This window comes from Glycine max, chromosome 3, assembly GCF_000004515.6.
Source record: "Glycine max cultivar Williams 82 chromosome 3, Glycine_max_v4.0, whole genome shotgun sequence".
NCBI classification, from domain to species: Eukaryota; Viridiplantae; Streptophyta; class Magnoliopsida; order Fabales; family Fabaceae; genus Glycine; species Glycine max.
The window spans coordinates 26,766,801-26,787,287 of NC_016090.4; the positions used below are offsets into that span (position 1 = coordinate 26,766,801).

Consider the following 20,487-nt stretch of genomic DNA (forward strand, 5'->3'; position numbering starts at 1 on the left):
AATAAAATGTAGGATGACAAATAGGTCCAACGACGTCATGTAGGAATAATCGTTTAAGTTATAGTAGAAAATTGATAATGAGATAAATTTATTGTACTTTAAAAATTTAGGGACAAAATTTTACTTTTTCATCTTTCAAAACTTAATTGTTAATATCTTATAAATTCAAAGACTAAATTGAATATTTATCCAAATATTTTTATAAATATAATTTAAAATAATAAAATATATTTACGTATTTTCTTTATTAAGGATTTCTTGTGATATTTTTTTTCTTCTTAAAATTGGGCCTGATTCTGGGCCGGGTAAGCGAAGCCGGATCAGTAAGTAGGGTTTCGTCTGTTGAAATATATAATCCGTAATATTAGGGTTTTAAGAGAGGGCGAGGAAGCCACATAGAGACACAATACAGAGTGAGTTGTTGCTCCTTCGCCACAACTCTCTGCCAACATGGGTGAGTAAACGCTTCTTTCACATCTTTCTCTCTCATTGTTATGTTATAGCGCAAACCCTAATTTCACGTGTTCGTTCGTGCAATTTTCTCTAATGGGATTTGTTGTTCTGAATCAGGTATCTCCAGAGATTCTATGCACAAGAGGCGTGCCACTGGTGGCAAGAAGAAGGCCTGGAGGAAAAAGAGAAAGTGCGTGCCTCTTTTATGTTATTTATTTATTCATTTTAATTTTTTGAATTTTTTATTTATTTTAATTTGTTGTGTTGTTTTTTTTTTTTTTCTTGCTGCTTAGAGTTGCCTAATGTTGTTGCTGAAAGTGGAAGATGTGTTTGTGTTGGGATTTTTGGTCGTTTTGATTGGTACGATGGTTGGGATCTTTACTTGGTTGTGGATTTGACAGTTTGAAATTGAAATCGAAAGTGTTTTTTTTTTTTTTTGTTTTGTTTTAAAAGAGCTTATTGTTATATTTTTTGTTTTGTTTTCACTGCGATTTGGGATTTTTGAAATGTGATTATGTGTTCTGGAGCATATGGTAGATCTAGGTGTAGCTGTTCTTCGGGTTTTTGTTAGGGGAGGTGGAAATTAAAATGGGTTATTGTACTAGAATTTCGATTTAGAATTTGATGCAAAATGGGAGCCTTTTTCAAATCTTAGCTTTCATTACAGTGTGCCACATTTTTTTTCCAATTTTTTTCCGTCTCTGACGGTATGTGAATGAGTGAGCAAGGAACTTTTCCAACAGGGAGTGCCTTACAGTTTAATATAAAAAAATTGGTTGTCAGTTTAATAATATTTTTGGCCTTACTAATAGCTATTCTTTCCTATTTAATTTCCCTTAGTATAGTTTGTTTTAAACAGAGAATTTGATGTAAGTTCTTTTGTATCTATTTTGATAACTTTTTTGCATTTGATACCATTTGTTATTAAATACACTATAATTTGTTGGTATTTACTTTCAGCTGTGATGATAATTCTTTCTTTAACTAAGATATTATGGTGTTTTCATATAGGTATGAGCTTGGTCGCCAGCCTGCTAACACTAAGCTGTCAAGCAACAAGACAGTCAGGAGGATCCGTGTTAGAGGTGGAAATGTGAAATGGAGGGCATTGAGATTGGATACTGGAAATTACTCCTGGGGAAGTGAAGCTGTAACTCGCAAGACTCGTGTACTAGATGTGGTTTACAATGCCTCAAACAATGAGCTTGTGCGTACTCAGACTCTTGTCAAAAGTGCTATCGTTCAGGTTGATGCTGCTCCATTCAAACAGTGGTATCTTCAGCACTATGGTGTTGAGATTGGTAGGAAAAAGAAGACAGCTGCCAAGAAGGAAACTGCAGAGGTGATGCCTTTGGAATTTTTGCATGTTCTTTCTTTTCTTTTATGATATTTTACTTTATTCACTGTTCTTGATACCACGACATTAGTAACTTTCAGCCTAATACTTAGTAGTTCCATTCCTTGTATATGTATAAATTTTCTATTTTCAGTTGCAGGTTTTGGTTGTTTAAATAAGGTTGGACATTAGACATGTCTGAAACCAATACTCTGATGTATTGCATATCAGCTTTTGATTCATTGCATATGTTCTGAAAAGTATTTTTTTGTCTCCAAACGTCATTCTATTATGATTCTCCAGATTTTGTGTTTATTTACTTCTCCTTAATATTTATTTTTTGCTTATACATCTGTTGTCTAAATAAAATGTATGTGCTATTGTGCTTCTTAAAGCAGTAGTGCAGTACTTCATCTTTTAGTAGCATCACTAGCATGTACAAATGGCGGAATGGGCAACACCTATTGTTGTTTATGTTTATGATGAGAAATGAGAAGCTGCTTGGTGCTATTTTGTTATTCTTTCCATTGTATTTGATAATATCATCGGATGAGGTGTTCTGCATTCTTGAGTGTAGAAGCTGACGTCTTTTTTCTTATCCTGGGATGTAACTTGCAGGAGGGTGGTGATGCTGCTGCAGCTGCAGAAGAAGCCAAAAAGAGTAACCATGTGCAGAGAAAATTGGAGAAGCGCCAGAAAGATCGAAAGCTTGATGCTCACATTGAGGAGCAGTTTGGTGGTGGGCGTTTGCTTGCTTGCATTTCCTCTAGACCTGGTCAATGTGGCAGAGCTGATGGGTAATTTATTTGAGTTGTGATTATTTTTAATATGTTTATAACGAACCCTTTCGTATTTGTTAATTGTGTTTTTTTCTTCTTGAATTTATGCAGCTACATTCTGGAAGGTAAGGAGTTGGAGTTTTACATGAAAAAACTCCAGAAGAAGAAGGGAAAGGGTGCTGCTTGATTTTAGTGTTTTCCAAATTTTTATATGGCTTTAGTTGCTTTTATGTGTTGCTGGTACCATTTAAGGTGATGTTTTGAGCCACAGGACATCGATTAGTGCAAATTATCTTGTTAGTCCTTCGCAAATTGGCATCGTAATTTTGTTTTGAACTGTTTTTGCTACTGATGAGTTATAATTTTTATTAATTAATGTCTTGCTATTCTTATTGTTGGGTACTGGGGGATGGGGTTTTCAATAGCAGATAAATGTGTAAGAGCTAGTATTCATTCAATTATTAAAATCTTAATTTTAAAAATCTTAATTGAATGAGTGCTTAACGGCAAAGCCTACAAATGGGTGGCATCTCCCAGCAACCAACAGATAATCATTTATTGGGGGCTTAAATATGTTTTTTAGTCCTTTAAAATTGAATAATTTTATTTTTCAGTCCTTCGAATTAAAAGTTGCTTTTTTTAGTCATTGGAATTCTCAGATTGTTATTTTTAGTCCTTTTGCATATTGTGAATCAAATAGGAGATAAAAGATTTACAAATTGTTAATTAAACGGGAAAGGAAATAAAAGATTAATAATTTCTAATAATTTTTTATCATTAAAATTTGATTTTCTAATTTATGTTATAAAGGATGATTTTCTGGTGGTTAAATTAAAAACTGTTATAATAAACTCATTAAGTAAATTATAATGTCATTAATCACTTTAAATACTGCTCTAATTTTTTTTATTAATTTGATTCTGACAGTTTTTGATAGTTTTTAATCATTAGAAAATCATATTTTTAAATTTAACAAAAAACAATTTTGGTAGTAAAAAAGTGCCCTAAATTGCAAATCTTGTATTACCTGTTTGACTTAAATATATTATGAAAAAGGATTAAAATTAGGATTAAAATTAAAAGGATTCATATTTTAAGGATAAAAATATATTTAAGTCTTGGGTTAGGAAAAGAAAGCCAACAAAACTTTAGATTAAACCAAAAGATAAAAAGAAGGAAGAATAAAAATGTTATGCGGTGCAGGAATGAAAAAAATGAACCTGGAAGTCTTGAACGCTCAATGGTGGGTTTTGAAAGCTGGCATTTCTATTAGTAACGCCTTAAGCACTTGGTAATAAGCTACTTCCTACAGCTTATTAAAATAAGCTAAAAAAATCTTGTAGATCTGTCATGATATCTTTTTATAAACGGGACCTTAATAACTTAGATTCTGCCAAATTCCACACTCTTAAATTTATAAAAGCAAAAATGAAAAAAAGTAACCAAAGGTTGTTTTTACTGGTTTTAGTATATAGAAAAATAAAAATAGTGCTCTCACTGAAGTCAAAATAAATTTTGGTTTCTCATCTTTAAATTCAGTTCAAATTTTCTCTTGTTTCTTTACTTTGAACTAACCTGTTACTAACGCCAACGGATCCGGATTCCTTCCATCATTTATGATAAATGAGTTAGTACAGATGTGAACAAATACAAAAGTTCATCATGGGAAACAAATGTGGTGCGTAGGGTAGAAACATTTTTCAAGATTTACGTGAGACTACCATAAAGATGTTTACACTGAAATAAAAAATAATCTTGCCAAAACTGGTTACACAACCGTCCCCAATTATATTGCACACAAGTCACAAAATAAGATCTACAACCCAACAAAAAAGTCACGATTTATTGAACACTAAATAACTTGTGCCTGCCAAGCAATACTCGGTTGAAACCAACTCAATAAATGTCAATCTGCACACAAGCCATTGAACTTCGAACGCAAACCATTCAAATGAATGCGCACCAAAGAGGCGACACACGATCATAGATCTACAAGCGTAAGTGACGACGTGGGGTCGTAGATCAATGAGCACAGGAGGCGACACGCTCATGTTGGAAAACGCTGCCAATTGACTAAATATGTGTAATTTTTTTTTGAGTTTATCAATGGAGTTGATTTTGAATTATTCCTTCCCATAAGTTATAACAGATGTTATGAGTATGAGTTAAAAATTGTAATATATACTACTTCTATTCTTCTTAACTGAAATTGTAAATATATATATATATATATATATATATATATATATATATATATATATATATATATATATATATATATATATATATATATATATCGTAAATCTTTTTTTATGACTTCTAAGTTATTTATAGTTTTTTCCGACCTCTAAGTCATTTATTTTTTGTTAGAAGTAGTAAATTCATTTATGACTTCTATTTTTTAATTGTAAATAATTTTTTAAATTTAATTATTTATTAAATAAATGTTTTTTTAGTTTAATTTAATATTTTATATGTTTTTATAATATTTTATAATTTTTTTAATACTATTTTATTTAATATATTTTTGATAATATTTTATTTAAATTTTCATATATTATTTTATTTAATATATTTTTTATATTATTTTTTCATATTATATATATTTTTTGTATATTATTTTACTTGAGTGATGTCATGATGGCAAACTTACCCCAAATCTCATTCATTAAAATAAATTAATCTGATTACTAAAACTATTTTATAAGGTACTATTCGAATTTAACATACCTCCCTGGAAAAATGGAAAGTTGAAAAATAATTATATAATAATCCAAAAATTGCAATAGAAAAGAAAAAGAGAGGTTTGAGATGATTTTTCAATCTTTTATACTGGATAATCTAGTATTCTTATGCATGAAGATAATTAATTCGATAGTTGTGGTCGGACTCTATTATGGATTTCTGACCACATTTTCCATAGGGCCCTCTTATCTCTTCCTTCTTCGAGCTAGGCTTGTGAAAGAAGGGATCGAGAAGAAAATATCAGCAACAACTAGGTTTATTACGGGACAGCTCATAATGTTCATATCAATCTATCATGTGCCTTTGCATTTAGCATTGGGTAAACCCCATATCGAGTGCATTTCTTATTCTACTTCATTCTATTTCATTATATTTATAATTTTAATTTATCAAAGAGAAATAATAATTATAATTATAATACATTATAATAAATATTTGTAGTAATAAAATCAGAAACGTCAAAGTCTAATGTGTTGTTGGTACATGTATTCTTTTATTTATGTCAATCAACTAAGTTTATGTTTATATATTTTGTGGATATATTTGTCAATAAATTACATGTTGAAAGACGAAAATATCAATAACTTGTTAAATTTAAGGACGTATTTGTGTGTAACTTTAGTTCCTATGTTCACTTGAACATCAATTTTATAACATTTGTGTTCCTAGGTGCACGTATTCGAGTTCTTTAAGGTAATGTATGAAAGTAAATTTAATGGTGGAACAGATTTGTCTCATTTTTTACCTTTTGGAAACTAAATTTTATTTTATATCTTTAAGGACATATTTGTCCACACAATATATTTCCAGGAATAAAAAAATGACTATTTACCTTTTAAATTACCGCTCTTCTATTTCTCTTCACATTGTTACTCTCCTCACAACCAAACACACTTTTGAGCTCCAAGAGCTTATTCAACCGCATAGACTCATTGAACCTTTTATATAGGGCTTATATATATTTTTTTTCTTTATAAATATTCAATTTTTACATTTTTCTCTAATAATTTGTTTATTTGTGTTGAGTTTTTAATAGAAGAATAATTTTATTTTTAGTCTTTGATATTTTATTTTAATTCCTAGAAATTTAATGAAATTTTTATTTATTCCTTAATAAATTAATAAATTTTATTTGTCCCGACTAAAAATTATCATAAAACAAATATAAAATTCACTAATTTATTAAAAACAAACAAAAGTGTCAAGAATAAAAAAAATATTATTTTATTAAAAATTCAACGTAAAACAAAATTATTATAAAATAAATACAAAAATTAAGTATTTATTAAGGATAAAAACATATTTAAACTTTTCTATAATTAGTGACAATTGTACTTTCAACATCGAAACTCCCCTTTTAAAAATATTTTATTAATAGTATAAACAATCTTTTTTTGACACAATAGTATTAACAATATATTCAGTGAATAACAGGTCTTGCAACATTTTCTTTCTCTACTGAGGCATCTGTTTCAATTTATTTTTTAATCAAGTTGTATTACAAGCTGGAAACAAGCTTTTAAATACCATTAAAAATAAGTTCTGTTTGCTTAGGTAACATTGAGGTTTTCCATTGACAAGGCTCAGTTTCACAATCATAATCAAGTACAGAATTAACTATGATAAATACAACCAATAAAGTTAATGGTAAAAGATGAACACATGTTTGCTGACAGGTGTGCCCAAAACCTCACTGCCTGATAACAAATAAAAATTGAGCAACGACACAATGAAACTATGTGACTGTACAGTATGCCAATAGTGAAAAAAAAAAAAGAATAACAAATGTTATAATCTAACAATCTCCACCTTTTCAATTCAGGCAGGCAAGGAATTGTATAATGGCATTGTATTATAGGTCAGGAATGTTAAACCCCTTTTTTCTTTTTTCCAAGGTGTTGATACGTTTTGCCATTAGGAACTGAAACAACTTTATGTAACTTAAGGCATATGACTTGGCAACAACAATGAGGCTCAAATCAATGTGTTCGGGGATGGGTTTAAGATTTGGCCATTCTGACCTTTATGAATGAGGATCTGAGAGGATTTGTATGCACTTAAAATTCAAAATCTGAACCTTAACTAACCTGCTCTCCAATCAAATCAAGGCCAACAACCAGAAAACTTATCCCTTGAAATAATAAGAAGTAGAAGTGAATTCCTTGGGCAGACAATAAGCTTCTAACTGAGGCAGCCAACAAAATAAATGCAAGATAAAGTTCTTTCCTGAAGAGACGATTTTTCTTCGTCTTCCCAGTTTTTTTTGACAATTCTAGTTTGCTTAGTTCCTCAATGCCTGAATCTGAGGATGATCTATGAAGACTATTAGATCGCATTAGAGGCTCAGCTTCTTTCTCAAAGGCAACCAAATCAGTCTCAGACGATCTTCCCAACTTTTTTGTAACCACCCACTCGTAAGAACTTCCAAAGCGAAGTAATCCAGATATCATGGCATTAAATTTAGTTACCGACATAGTGTTCTCAAATAGAAGGTAAGGAACTATAAACGGAAATGACCGTGGAGCTGGTAGAACACTTAGGAGGGACATGATTCCAGGAATGTAACAAACAACCCAGGCTGGGAGCTCCGCTTCGGGAAGGAACATGGTCAAAGGAAGAATGATGCAGAATAGGGTGAATGAATAAAATGGCAGGATAAGCTTCCTCAGGAGGAAGAAAAGAAATATTAAATTGACCTTCTTTGCCCAACTAACCTGGTACAAATGGAATTAACATCATAGAAGTCAAATTATTTTAGTAAAATGGATGGGGAAAAAACTAGTATTTCATACAGTGCAAGATGTAGGCAAATAACAGTACAAATAATTGTCTAAGCATATCTTTAGTATATATGAGCATTTCAACAGCCAAAAGTTCTGTACAAAATTTAAATAGTATTTTTTAATTTAAAGATAATTGTGATAAAATAGCATTTAATAAGCCTGCACTCCATTATTTCACTACCCTAATGTAGATGCTTTAACAATGTTATAACAAGATGCTTAATTATTATACCACATTGATAATTACTGTTTTTAAAAACATCAATTACCCCTATAATTGCCTTATCAATGATGTTGTAGGTTTTAATTAAGTGATCTTAGAACTATTTTAATTATGAATTGGGCTTTGAAGCAATTTTTCAGCAATTGTAAATTGACATTAGTACAGTGTTTTAGCCATAAGTTGAGTTGTAGATTTGATATGTGTGTTCTTTATATGCCAAGATAGATGAAAAAGAGATCTACAAGTTGTGAAATGTTAAAAAGGCAAAATTCGGGCTTTCCAGTTGTTTTAATTTAGCCTTTAAGTTTGAGCAGAGGTGCTGCCACACATATTGAACATACCCTCACCATTTTAGAAATATCTCACTTATTTTAAGCCCAATCAAGGCACATTCCTTGGAAGCTCATTTTGTGGGTCGTCGTTTGGACTAGGTTTATATTAGGGATTGTGAAAAACACAGCAACAGTGATATAGGGAATTTAGAATACAAATTGATACACTTTTGAATTCATTGTTTAGGGTTTTTGACAGCTCCAAGATTCTTCTTCAAGATTTCAGTGTTGTTGTATTTCTGCACTCCTCCAATGGTAATTGTCAATATCATGAAAGAATAAAGACCTTATCAATATAAAGGATTCAAGGATTGTTGTTAGGTATTGAGTTTGTATGCTTAATCTTTGTTTTGTATAAATTTTCTCATCTTTTTCTTCTTTTATGGATTTCTCTTGCAAACATGAATTATGAATATTTGACCTATGCCTGATTGGATTTAGACTTCAATTTTATAATTGAAATAATAGAAACTTGGATTGATTAATCTGAAATCAAATTGAGGCTAGGTTAATCGATTGGTAATCTAGGTTAATAAAATTGATTTAAATTTAACATTGATTGAGGATTGGAATTATGATTCTTTCTTTGTTGGCTGAATTGCAGATGATTACTTTGTAGAAATTCAAAATTAACTATAAAACATGCTAATACAACAATAAATATGGTCACATGAACTTGAATGCCTATTTTCAATTATTTTCTATCTTGATTTGAACACCCCCCCCCCCCCCCCCCCCCCCCCCCAAATCAGATTAGAAATTCAATGTGTTCTTGAAAGAATAACCTAGATTCTTATACTATATATAATTAAGGAACTTAGTTATATTTTGGCTTAAGTGTGGCACTTGTGTCACACATCACAGCCTACCACTTACCCTGTCTTACATCTATTTGGATTTTAAATTCCTAAAGGCTTGATTGAAGGGTAACAAGTGAGTAGTTGACAGCTTTATGAGAAGTATCTAATGATTCTGCAAGATACTTTCAAATGACATCACTTCTGCAGGAGATAGTCATTTTTTTATTATTTATTATTATTATTATTAAGAAAAGATGAGCGTGTAGAAAATTGGGGCTGGAGGAACTTAGCAGGTCTAAAATACATTACTGGAGCCACTAGGAGCTGTGTCTGGCCTCAAGGAAGACCAGAGGTTATCCTGCTACAATGCACATCATGAGTATTACTCAGACCAAGGCATGAAGCAAGGTAGACTTCACATTCTGAAAGTGAACAGTTGTTGGGTTTTATCTTTTAAGTTTTGATCCCTTGCATGTCTTCTCAAGAAAGAAGATGAAAACATACTACATATAATATAATAAATATCTAACATTAAGTAAAATGTATATGATAAGTAAGAGCATACAAGAGATCAATAATTTCATGCATCTAATTGGAAACATTAACAAGTTCTATATATTCCTTCCTCAGCTTACTAGTAACTAGTATGTAAACTACTTTTTTTTTTATCAGCAGTATTATCATTGAAAGTTTGAAACAAATCAGAATAAAATATTTATGTTGCCTAATAGCAAAAATTTGATATTTGATACCATCAACTCATCAAGTAGGCACTTTTCTTATGTTAATCTATCTTCTCATGTCTCATGATGTGTATGCTTCTAAGTGAATTTTTGCAAAAAAACAATTCAATTTTTACTACCAAGTGGATATTTTCATTGAAAAACAATTTGGATATATAGTTCTGATTCTTCTGAAAATAAAATACAGAAAAGGATCAAACTATATTTATATTCTGATGATCTAATAATAATAACAACAACAACAGAATGATAATTTCATGGATTTAAAAGAATTGAAAGAAAACATGCGCTGAATTCAATACCTTTGAACGAAGTATATCAAGAAAACACAAGCGAAACAATTGCATTGGACCGGAATGCCAGCGATGTTGTTGTTTCTTATATGCCTCATAGGTCTCTGGAAGTTCACAAAGACACTGCAAGAAGACAAATAGTCATATTAAACTCTAAATCATTAATGATTAGGCACCAATATTTGAAATATAGTGCACCTTAACATCATTGAGAAATACAAACTTCCATCCACACAGATGAGCACGAACAGCAATATCCATGTCCTCAACAGTTGTTCGCTCCAACCAACCACCACTATCCTCAAGGGCCTTTATTCTCCAGACACCAGCAGTTCCATTAAAACCAAAGAAGTTCATGAAGATACCATTCACCTGTTGTTCCACCTCAAAGTGGAAAGACAAATTGATGTTTTGCAATCTTGTAAGCAAGTTCTCGTCCTTGTTTACAAATGCCCATCTTGCCTGTACTAATGCCAAATCATCCTTTCCCTTCAGTTAGAGTAAAACAAGGGGAAAAATGGTTAGACAGATTCTTAATACAGGACCCAGAAAGACTTTTCATTTAAAATGACTTGGTAGCATTTTCTACTATTTGTTTAGACTATTGAAAACATTGTTCCATAAGATAAACATTGTCTTCATATCTAGAAATGATTTGTTTACTCTTTACTGTCATTCTAATAGAAGTCATCAATTACATTTACAGTTCATATTGACGCACTTATGAAAAATTTACAAGCAGCATTAATGCAAGTGATGAAATCTCAAAGAAGCTGAATTACTCATTCAAACTAGTTTAGAATTGGAGATAAAATGAAAATACTCAACATATTTGATGAATAAAAAAGAACATTATCAAATTTAACCTGTTTAAGTTCCTAGAAGTATGTTAAAATTTAGAAGAGATGGAAGGGCAACATAGGTAGGAGAGTTGGGATACTAGTTAGTTAGTCATGGAAGGGAAAGTGTTTATTATGTTTTATTGCTTGTAAGCTGAACACTTGCTCTTTACAAAAGGGGAAATCCTTTGTGAAGTAGAAATCCTTGAAAGAGGAGTATTCTTTCTCCTATTTTCTATTTAATTAATAGAATCTTTCTTCGGTAACAAAAACACCACCCTCTTGAAATTCAACCTTGTCCTCTAGGCCGGAATTCTAGAGCTCTGTTTTAGGTACACAAAATGGGGGGACGTGGGATGTTGAGCTTTTGCTAAAACATACTGTTTGTAACACAAATTGGGATCTTAGCAGATTGTTGGGCATGAAAGCCTCCAGAAATGAGATGAGGTCGTGGCAAATGTATGCCCCAAAGTGTAACCTTGAAGCAAATCTTCTTCTTTCAATTAGATACATATGTCCCATCCTCATGAGTCATGATCTCCTCCCTTGCCTTAGTTAATTGCGCTTGGTCCATTAAACCTAAAAAGTAATCTTCTATAAAATCACAGACCGCCTCTCTTGTAGCCTGGGCTTGGTCCATCAAGTCATGAGACATGAAATGAGATTTATTGGTGTAATTCCAATTTTGTGCCTCTTCTCTTCATTCACACTGCATTTCACAGCATAAATCCTAATTGCCATCACCACATCTTCAACCAACCCACAACTGACGTACAGACTTGAATCCAGCAGTTTAGGCAGTGAAAAATTGACCGGCATATGTGAGACTCACAGCTCAATCATAGATGACCCATTAGCCTCCATGGGTAAATCTGAGTCTAGAGGTTCAGACAGTGGTGAGTCAACCAGTTTGCAAGAAAATCAGACCTCCATGCCTGCCATATGAAGATTATAGTTCCACAATTCTAGTAGCAGAAATACCTAAAATCCGAAGTTTTTGAGCCATTGCTACCTTCTCCTGTTTGACTTCCTTCACTATCTCTTCTACTATAGTATTGGGTTATCTTAAAAAGGGTTTTTGCAACCCAAATTCTCCTGTGTTCTGCGTATCTCCCTTTTGATTTGTGTATAAATCTGTGTTTCTCTCACAAATTTTGCATCTCGGTTGTTTTCTTCACCACAATGTGTCTGGTTCTAGATCATTGAATCACCTTCTTGGTATTGTTTTCAGTCTCCAAAGATTGCAACAAGTCACTGCCATAGTCAAAACTGCTACCATTCATTTTAGTTGAGCTTCCCCTTCAGCGCTGCCATGAAAGATGGGTAACTCCACCTTGTCCAAGAAAGGGCTTCTGCTTCACCGAATTCTGACATACTCCCTCAATGCTCTTCTTGATATGCTCAATTAAATGGGGACCAAACTCTTTATTCAGCAGCATATGCTTATGTAGCATTAGCATGTGCTCCAGCTCTAAAATGCTGGCCTTGCACAAATGAGACTGCAAGGTATCAAACCCCCTCTAATTGACTAACTAATATCCTAAAAACATCTTCCCTCTCTCATAACTCCTAACAAAGTATCAATAGTTTTTTAAAGAAAATTTTGACCATCAAGACTATATGTTGCACTTAATGATGCTGAGATGAATTAAGCACAACTCTGGTGTCAAAAAATGTGAAGTCAATTCCTAAAAAATGGATGGGATTTTTTTTTTATTATTTCTAGTGTGACGTGAGACAATTATGTAACTTGAATACCAATTACAAAGTTAATATGGATAAAAATAAAACACCAATGGTTCAAAACTTCAGTTTTGAATGAAAGGATGGTGGATGGCTGTGCATGAGTACAACTGATCACTCTTTGCTCTGAGTGATGATTAACCTGATTTTAAATCAGTATTAGACCATTACAGGTAACTTAATATACTTATATTGTATGCTAGAGCCTATAGATCCAAAATTTCACCAATCTCAATTTTTTTAGTGTGAAAAGCATGCATAACATCTCCAAATTAAAACTCGGAGCTAAAGCACCTTCAGGTTCTACAACTTAGAGACTAATTTTAAGGATGTGTTCGATCTAAAATGTGAAATCATTTTTATGTGAGTCTAAATAACAAACATCTATAACTGTTCTTTTTCATATTCAAATATATGCTGCTACATTTACTCAAATCAACAAAACTTTTAACTAGAAATTTGTAGACATAAAATTACCTTGAAATAAGGCACTGTCTTCTTTAAAAAATCCGGTGTTGGCTGGAAATCAGCATCAAATATTGCCACAAACTCATAATCCTTAACATAATCACAGTTCATTGCTGATTTAAGATTCCCTGCCTTGTAGCCTGTACGTATAAGTCGATGTCTATATATTATCCGAGCACCCCTTTGTTGCCATTTATGCACTTCTGCCTTGATAAGCTGCTGGGTATCTACTTCATCAGAATCATCAAGAACCTGTACAAGCATTCTCTCCTTTGGCCAATCTAGGATACAAACTGCTCCAATGGATTGCTGGTAAACCTACAGGCCAACAAGATAAAAACTAAGCAATGATCCCAAAAAAGGAGAGTACAGTGATATAAAATTAAGATATCCGATTCTTAGTAATTGATCAGCTCATTAAGAAAAAATGCCTTTGCTGGTTTTACATTCTAGGGAAGAAGGGAAGGGGCCGATTGGAAGACAGAAACTAGTAGTGACATTGGTGATAAGAAGATGCACCTCCTCCTTTCAACTAAAATAATGCTCATTATATGACTATTAAAATAGACAAGAATAGAAGAGGAAAATTAGTATGGTGACATTATATGAAAATAATGGGAGGAAGAGAGTGTATTTGAAGACATAATAATTAAACAAGCAAGCTTTTGTAGGATGTGAGTTGGAAAAATAGACACGTATCTTAACATCTTATTATCATTTTGATATAAAAGGTTTGCTCCACTTACACACTTATTTTATTCTGTCTATTAATACATTTTATATATTATTTATCTAAGCATAGATTAGGTAATTATTATTAATTAAGCATATGAATGTTAAACAAATCTATTGCTTTTTCTTTCATCTTGTTTTGGTCCACATAGCCAAATGGAGCATTAGGAGAAGAATATTTCTTCCCCTAAAAACACCACATACACACAAGAACCCTCTGCCGTTCCTTCTTTAAAATGGAGCATCAAAACCCAACAGCTAATCTGGTCTCAGTCTCACTCACAATAACTCAGAAAAAATCCCTTGTCACAGCTCTAATCTTCAAGACATGCACCCTCCCGTTTTGGCATCTACAAGTTACAAAGCTCTAGCTTTAATCAACCACACATGGCCCAAGCCATATACCACTGCATAACTTGTAGCACAAGCCACTCAAGCCATCAAAAACCCTTCTGCACACATGCCTCATCTAGTTGCATATCACTCATTCACAGTATTCAAAGAAGTGTGATTTTGTAGGCCATGTTTTTACCTATCTTATTATCTTATTACAAATACACTTCCTATGCTCTGAATCTATAAACATGTTGAATAATCTTATTAACTCAAAGTTTTATCCAGATCTATTGTTTTATTTTGGTCTAAGTAGCTACATGCTGGTTGCTTCGATCAGTTTGCCTCTCTAATTGCTTCCCCAAGTTCAGCATTAGGAAAAGAATAAATATACTATAGTAGTTGTTGATACATAGTTTAAGGAAGATCTAGTAGTAGTGTTTCAGGTACGCAGCATTTAATGACAGCACAAAGACAAATCTCATACCCTAAACAAACAAGACAATTCTCCATCATTCCCTCTTTAAAACGGAGCATCAAAACTCAACACCTAAGCCAATCCCGCTAAAAATGTTACAGCAAACATCCAAACTCTCATGTCTCCAAGCTCTGAGCGAGGCACACCCTCACAGTTCGCCATAACCAAGCTACAAAAGCTCTAACTTCAATATGCTCTCCACAATAACTTATAATAAACAACTTAAAACTTCCATGAAAAGTTGAAAACAATTTAACCCAATTTCTTTGCAGAAATAACTTATAACATAAATACTTATATGATATGATAAGCACTAATTTAGTAAGCCCTTAAAGGCTCTGCTTGGATAAATTTTTCCACAAGCACTTGACAGTAGAAGAATATAAGGTAAGTAAAATGAATTGAGCTTCTCCTATAAATTAAAGTCTTCGATTTTTAAAGAAGTTAAATGAGAGAATTTCTACATAATTTAATAGCATAAGATGAATATAACTTATGGGAGAGAAGCTCAATTCATTTTACTTTCTTATTAATTTTTCTCATATAAGCTCTTACAGGGAAGTTTATGCAAACAGAACTCCAGTACCCTTACGATACCAGACCAATCAAGCCACAGCATTTGCACTTTACCCACAAAATCACGCTCATCACCACCAACATTTACATCAATTTATATATAACAAACCAGATCACAAACAAATAACAAAAACGACACCGTAATGGAAAAAAAAAAACTCAGCATCCACAACAGATTCGGTTGGTTCCAAAAAAAAGGACAAAGCAACCTACATCATCTTACCTCCCTCTCATTGCACATGGGAATCTGAACAAGCACCATCGGAAAATCCTCCACGCTCTGCACGGGGCCATCGTAATCCACACTCGCCACGGGCTTGAGCCTCCGAAACTTGATCCAGAAGCATCCTAAGATCAAAACGACCCTGTCCACCGACTGCACAATGAACAAAACGGTGCACAGATTCGCCAAACTCTGCAGCGGAGGTGATAGATACGAGGCGCGAACGTCGAGCCACGTGGAGTAAACGACTCCAATGACGCCCAAAACGTCACTCGGATCGGGAGGGCTGAAATGCCAGCCTTTGAAATACGCGAGGAGCTCGAACACTAGGAGGAGGAGGACTGTTATGAGAAAGAAACGGATCGCGCGGTAGAGGCGCGAAGTGTCACCGCCGTCGCCGAAGGAGGCGGAGTCCGTCGCGATCCGGCGCTGGCCGGTGCGGAGGAGGAAGAGGAGGCCGTTGGAGAGCCAGCCGAGGTTGGCGGCGAGCTGCTGGAATTTCAACAGGAAGACCCATGAGAGCTGCCGCGCGCTTCGAGAGCGTTCTTTCCGGCCGGAGCGGTCGTGGTCGTGGTCGGCGGAGGTGTCGGCGGCGGAGGAAGAGCTTATGTCGAGCGCCGTGAACGGCGGCGACGAGGGGGAGTGGGCGTGGTCGAGGTTTTTAAGGTTGTCGTCGAGGGAGTCGAGGGAGTCGAGGTTGTTGGTGTTGGTGGTGTTCTTTTCGCGCTGCTTGTTCCACCATTCCTGGAACTCGTAGTTGGGAGTGCGAGACATGGAAAGAGGAAAAAAAAAAGAGAAGAGAAAGAATTTGAATGATGGAGGGAAGTTGTGTGTAAGAAAAAAGAAGAAAGATAAGAGATTGATCTTTCTTCTGTTGTTTTTTGTTTTCTTGGTGCTGTGGTGTTATTTTTTTTTTCAGTGGTGAGTGTGGAGGTGCTTGAATCTTGATCCAGAGGAAGAGGAGTGGTGGTGTTAGAGCTATAATTAAGGTAGCACCAAGTTTTTTAGCTGCGTGTGTTCCTCAGTTTCAGGGGCCAAGGAGTCAACTTGCTTCTATTAACTGTTTTTTTATTAAGGAAGAGTGAAAAGCAACTCACTTTTTTTTTTAATTATATATGCTTCTTCTAATATTTCACTTTCACGTACCCATTGCCCAGAGACTCTTCGCGGAGGGATGCTTCTTCTAATATATTTTTTTGAATTTTTTTTAGGAAAATAATTCATGAATATTTCAGTGTTATTTTATATATTGAGAGAGAGAAAAATGATGTAATAAAAAAATAATGAACACTCATTTATCAAAATTCATGGATTCTATCATAAAAAATGTTAAGAATACATTTGTTGTTAATTAAAATTTATTAGAGATAAAAAAATGTGTCTTGCATCTAAAAAAAAGACTATCTCTTGATTTTATATTTTTAAATAAATTTCAACTAATAAAAAAATTATGTATTAAAAAATTGTGTTTCTAATCCTTCTCTTCTACTATTATTATTAATCATTCAAATTCATTAAAAAACATAAAAAATTAAGTAATACATGAATTTTAGTATTTTTATGTCTTATTTATTTGTCAATTTTGGAATATTTGTTATTTTAGAATATTAAAAAAATATTAATTATTTTTTACTAATAAATTTTTGAAAAGATATGCATTAGTAGATATATAATTGTAATTGTACAATATTATTATCATTATTGGAGTATAATAACATAATAAAAATCAAACATATATTAAAAATCAGAACATATATTTTTACGCAAGTTATCTAAAATCTTTCACTAGATCAATCCTAATAATTAATTATGGCAAGAAAATCGGTAGCTCTGAGTATCCGCTCGAATTCGTCTCGACTTTGACGAATAATACCTGAGTTGACCGGGTATGGGTTCAGGTTTTCTTCGATGATAATCAAAAGTCGGATACGTGTAAGGATATGAGATTATTAGACTCATCCCGACCCCGAACCCGAATTCGAACTCACCCCGCCACTTAAAATCTTTAGAATTTTTTGCATAATTCCATCAAAAGGCATAAAATTTTTATCACTAGTTAATTTTATTTTAGAATTTTTACATAATTTAATATTATTTTCTTAACTATTTTTGTAGACACACGTGCTATAATAAATTTATTGATATATAAGTAGTTAAAAATAAATGTTTAACAATCAATTTATTTTTCTAAAATCAAATTTTTAATATTTTTTTACAAAAAAATACTTTTTTTAATTTAAATCGTGTATGAGACGAGATCGGAGATACCGAATACGATACGGGGATGAGACAATAAACTTAAACTCGTCAGATCGAATACAAGTACGAGGATAAGTTAGAAAATTGAGATAAAGGATTGGGAAGATAATACTCGTACCCGCCCCGTCCCATTGTGATGTCTACTAATAATTCTTACGCAATTATCATTAAGAATATTTTAATTTTAATTAAATCAGATTATTCTATCATAAAATATGTACAATATATTACTTTCTTGAGGTGTGTATAATTAAAACGAGACAGGATGATATAAAAGATGCGTGAAAAGAAACGGGATATTAGAGAATGTCACTAATTTTTTCTCTTTTTGTATTAGTATTGATTGGGTGCCCACGCGCTTCTTTTTGTTGCTTGTGGACGATGATTTGATGTGTGGTGTGGGCGGAAGATGGTGGCGCGTGAGCGTGATTAGACAAGTCCACAGAAGGTGGTGGTGGTGAGAGATTGCTTCTGGATTTGGTTCGTATATGATAGCAGACAAAAAGGGGTGATTCATGTGACTTCAATTAAGAATCACGTTATTGTCCCTTTGACTATTCTTTTTTTCTCTCATCTTTGTATTCGTAGAATTAGTCTCTGTCAAAATTAATAATTAATTTTCATTAAAAAATTATAAATATATATAATGTAAGTTTTTTTAACACTATTTATTTTATCTCTAAAAATTAATTAAGATTTAAAATTGAATCATTTGATTGCTTTTGTTTATTATTTTGATTTTGCCTGGTCAGTGTGTGTAATATTTTTGTCATTTGATTTAGATTGCTTTGATTATTGATGGTGAAGTATCATTGCAGGTGAATTAGGGATAGATTGAGAACGATTTATTTTTAGTTTTGTATCATTCAAAATTTTAAAAGGATCAGATCAAGACTTAATAAAATACAAAATAAAATTATATCAATTTGATTTATTAACATAATATATTAATTTTGTTAATCAAATAAAAATACATTGTAATACATTTTAGAATAAATAATATTAATAAACATATAATATCAAACTTTATAAAATATTGTCCATTTAATAAAAATTGTTATTAATAATTGTTTGGAAATTATTTTTAAAAAAATATACAATGTCAAACTAGATTGAAATAATCAGAAATATAATTTGCATCTATCTTTAAAATTATTACCAATGTATATAGTTCTTTAAAATATATTTGGTCTAATTCTTAAAATCCAAACTTACAAAAATTAATCTCAGACTAAACCAGCTTAAGTTAATAGATCCCAAATGATTACATGACAGTATTACATGGACGGTTTTTAAGATACTAGTACTTTTATTTTGTCATTAAGATACTTATATTTTGGGGATTTAATGATGAAACATTAAAGCTTCAACTAAGCGTTTGTAATTGGACCAAACTTAAAGAGTATAAAAAAAATTAATATTAAATGAATATGGACCCTGTTGTCAACTAAGCGTTTGTAATTGGACCAAACTTAAAAAGTATAAAAAAAATAATATTAAATGAATATGGACCCTGTTGTCATACCACTTGCAAAATTAGCCTTGTATGTAATACCCCATTAGGGATGAGAATAGGTTAGGTCGGCCTACAGGAGTCTACGACCTGGTCTACATAAAGTCTGGTTTAGCCTGACTTATTTAATTAAAAGGTTAGGCTCAGGCTTTTTTAAAAGCCTATTAAATTAAATAGGCCAGACTTAGGTTTATTAAAAAGCCTTATAAGCCTGATAGGCCGGCCTATATATATATATATATATATATATATATATATATATATATATATATATATATTATTTTTGGGTACAATTAATATTATTTTTAAAAAACTAACAGATTTCATTCCTACAATTAAGTAAAATTTTAATTACAAGGTGTGAGTTTCTTTATATTTCTCATTATTTTTATTAGTTTTCTTATTTATGTTAACAATTCCTTTTTCTATTCCTATTAGGTTTCCTTTATTCTAGAGCAAATAAAAATCATATCCTATCATATCCTACATTCTTATACAAAAATCATATCCTATCATATTCTATTACGTTCATATACAAAAATCATATCCTATCATATCCTATTACGTTTCTATACAAAAATCATATCTTATCTTATAGTGGATATGGAGGAGCTAATAATGAAATGACGTTACTATTAATTTTATTGGTAGATATTTTATGCACCGGTTCTGTTCAAATAGAATGAAGATGTAGGCTTTATTTTTTTATTGTAATAATTAATATGTTGGTTTGATAGACTTGGATGATACTACCTCAAGTATGAGGTTTTCTTTTGTTTTAGATTATTTTATATCATTTGGTGATTTCTGTTTATATTATTAATATATTTTTAGGA

At 32.2% G+C, this 20,487-nt stretch overlaps 2 protein-coding genes across 2 annotated transcripts; one reads left to right on the forward strand and one right to left on the reverse strand.

The window, feature by feature from the left end:
• Positions 1-308: 308 nt before the first annotated feature.
• On the forward strand, positions 309-2,954 carry LOC100794937 (40S ribosomal protein S8). The gene is made up of 5 exons (XM_003520943.4): positions 309-454; positions 571-643; positions 1,465-1,795; positions 2,408-2,586; positions 2,680-2,954. The coding sequence occupies exons 1-5, from the start codon at positions 451-453 to the stop codon at positions 2,753-2,755; spliced, it is 663 nt and encodes a 220-aa protein (XP_003520991.1). The 5' UTR covers positions 309-450; the 3' UTR covers positions 2,756-2,954.
• A 3,909-nt stretch (positions 2,955-6,863) lies between these two features.
• LOC100820496 (probable xyloglucan glycosyltransferase 6) lies at positions 6,864-16,946 on the reverse strand. The gene is made up of 5 exons (XM_003520275.4): positions 15,880-16,946; positions 13,547-13,855; positions 10,686-10,976; positions 10,497-10,610; positions 6,864-8,027 (listed from the first exon to the last, which is right to left on the reverse strand). The coding sequence occupies exons 1-5, from the start codon at positions 16,651-16,653 to the stop codon at positions 7,392-7,394; spliced, it is 2,124 nt and encodes a 707-aa protein (XP_003520323.1). The 5' UTR covers positions 16,654-16,946; the 3' UTR covers positions 6,864-7,391.
• Positions 16,947-20,487: the final 3,541 nt, after the last annotated feature.

What these genes read in the sequence shown, in the direction of transcription:
- LOC100794937 (XM_003520943.4), top strand. An exon ending in GCCTGGAGGAAAAAGAGAAA is followed by an intron (nt 644 to 1,464) that starts GTGCGTGCCTCT and finishes GTTTTCATATAG; the next exon opens with GTATGAGCTTGGTCGCCAGC. An exon ending in CCAAGAAGGAAACTGCAGAG is followed by an intron (nt 1,796 to 2,407) that starts GTGATGCCTTTG and finishes TGTAACTTGCAG; the next exon opens with GAGGGTGGTGATGCTGCTGC.
- LOC100820496 (XM_003520275.4), bottom strand. Translation starts at nt 16,653, where the DNA reads ATGTCTCGCACTCCCAACTACGAGTTCCAGGAATGGTGGAACAAGCAG. An exon ending in AGACAGTGCCTTATTTCAAG is followed by an intron (nt 10,977 to 13,546) that starts GTAATTTTATGT and finishes CTCTAACTGAAG; the next exon opens with GGAAAGGATGATTTGGCATT. An exon ending in TTGATATACTTCGTTCAAAG is followed by an intron (nt 8,028 to 10,496) that starts GTATTGAATTCA and finishes CATTTGTACCAG; the next exon opens with GTTAGTTGGGCAAAGAAGGT.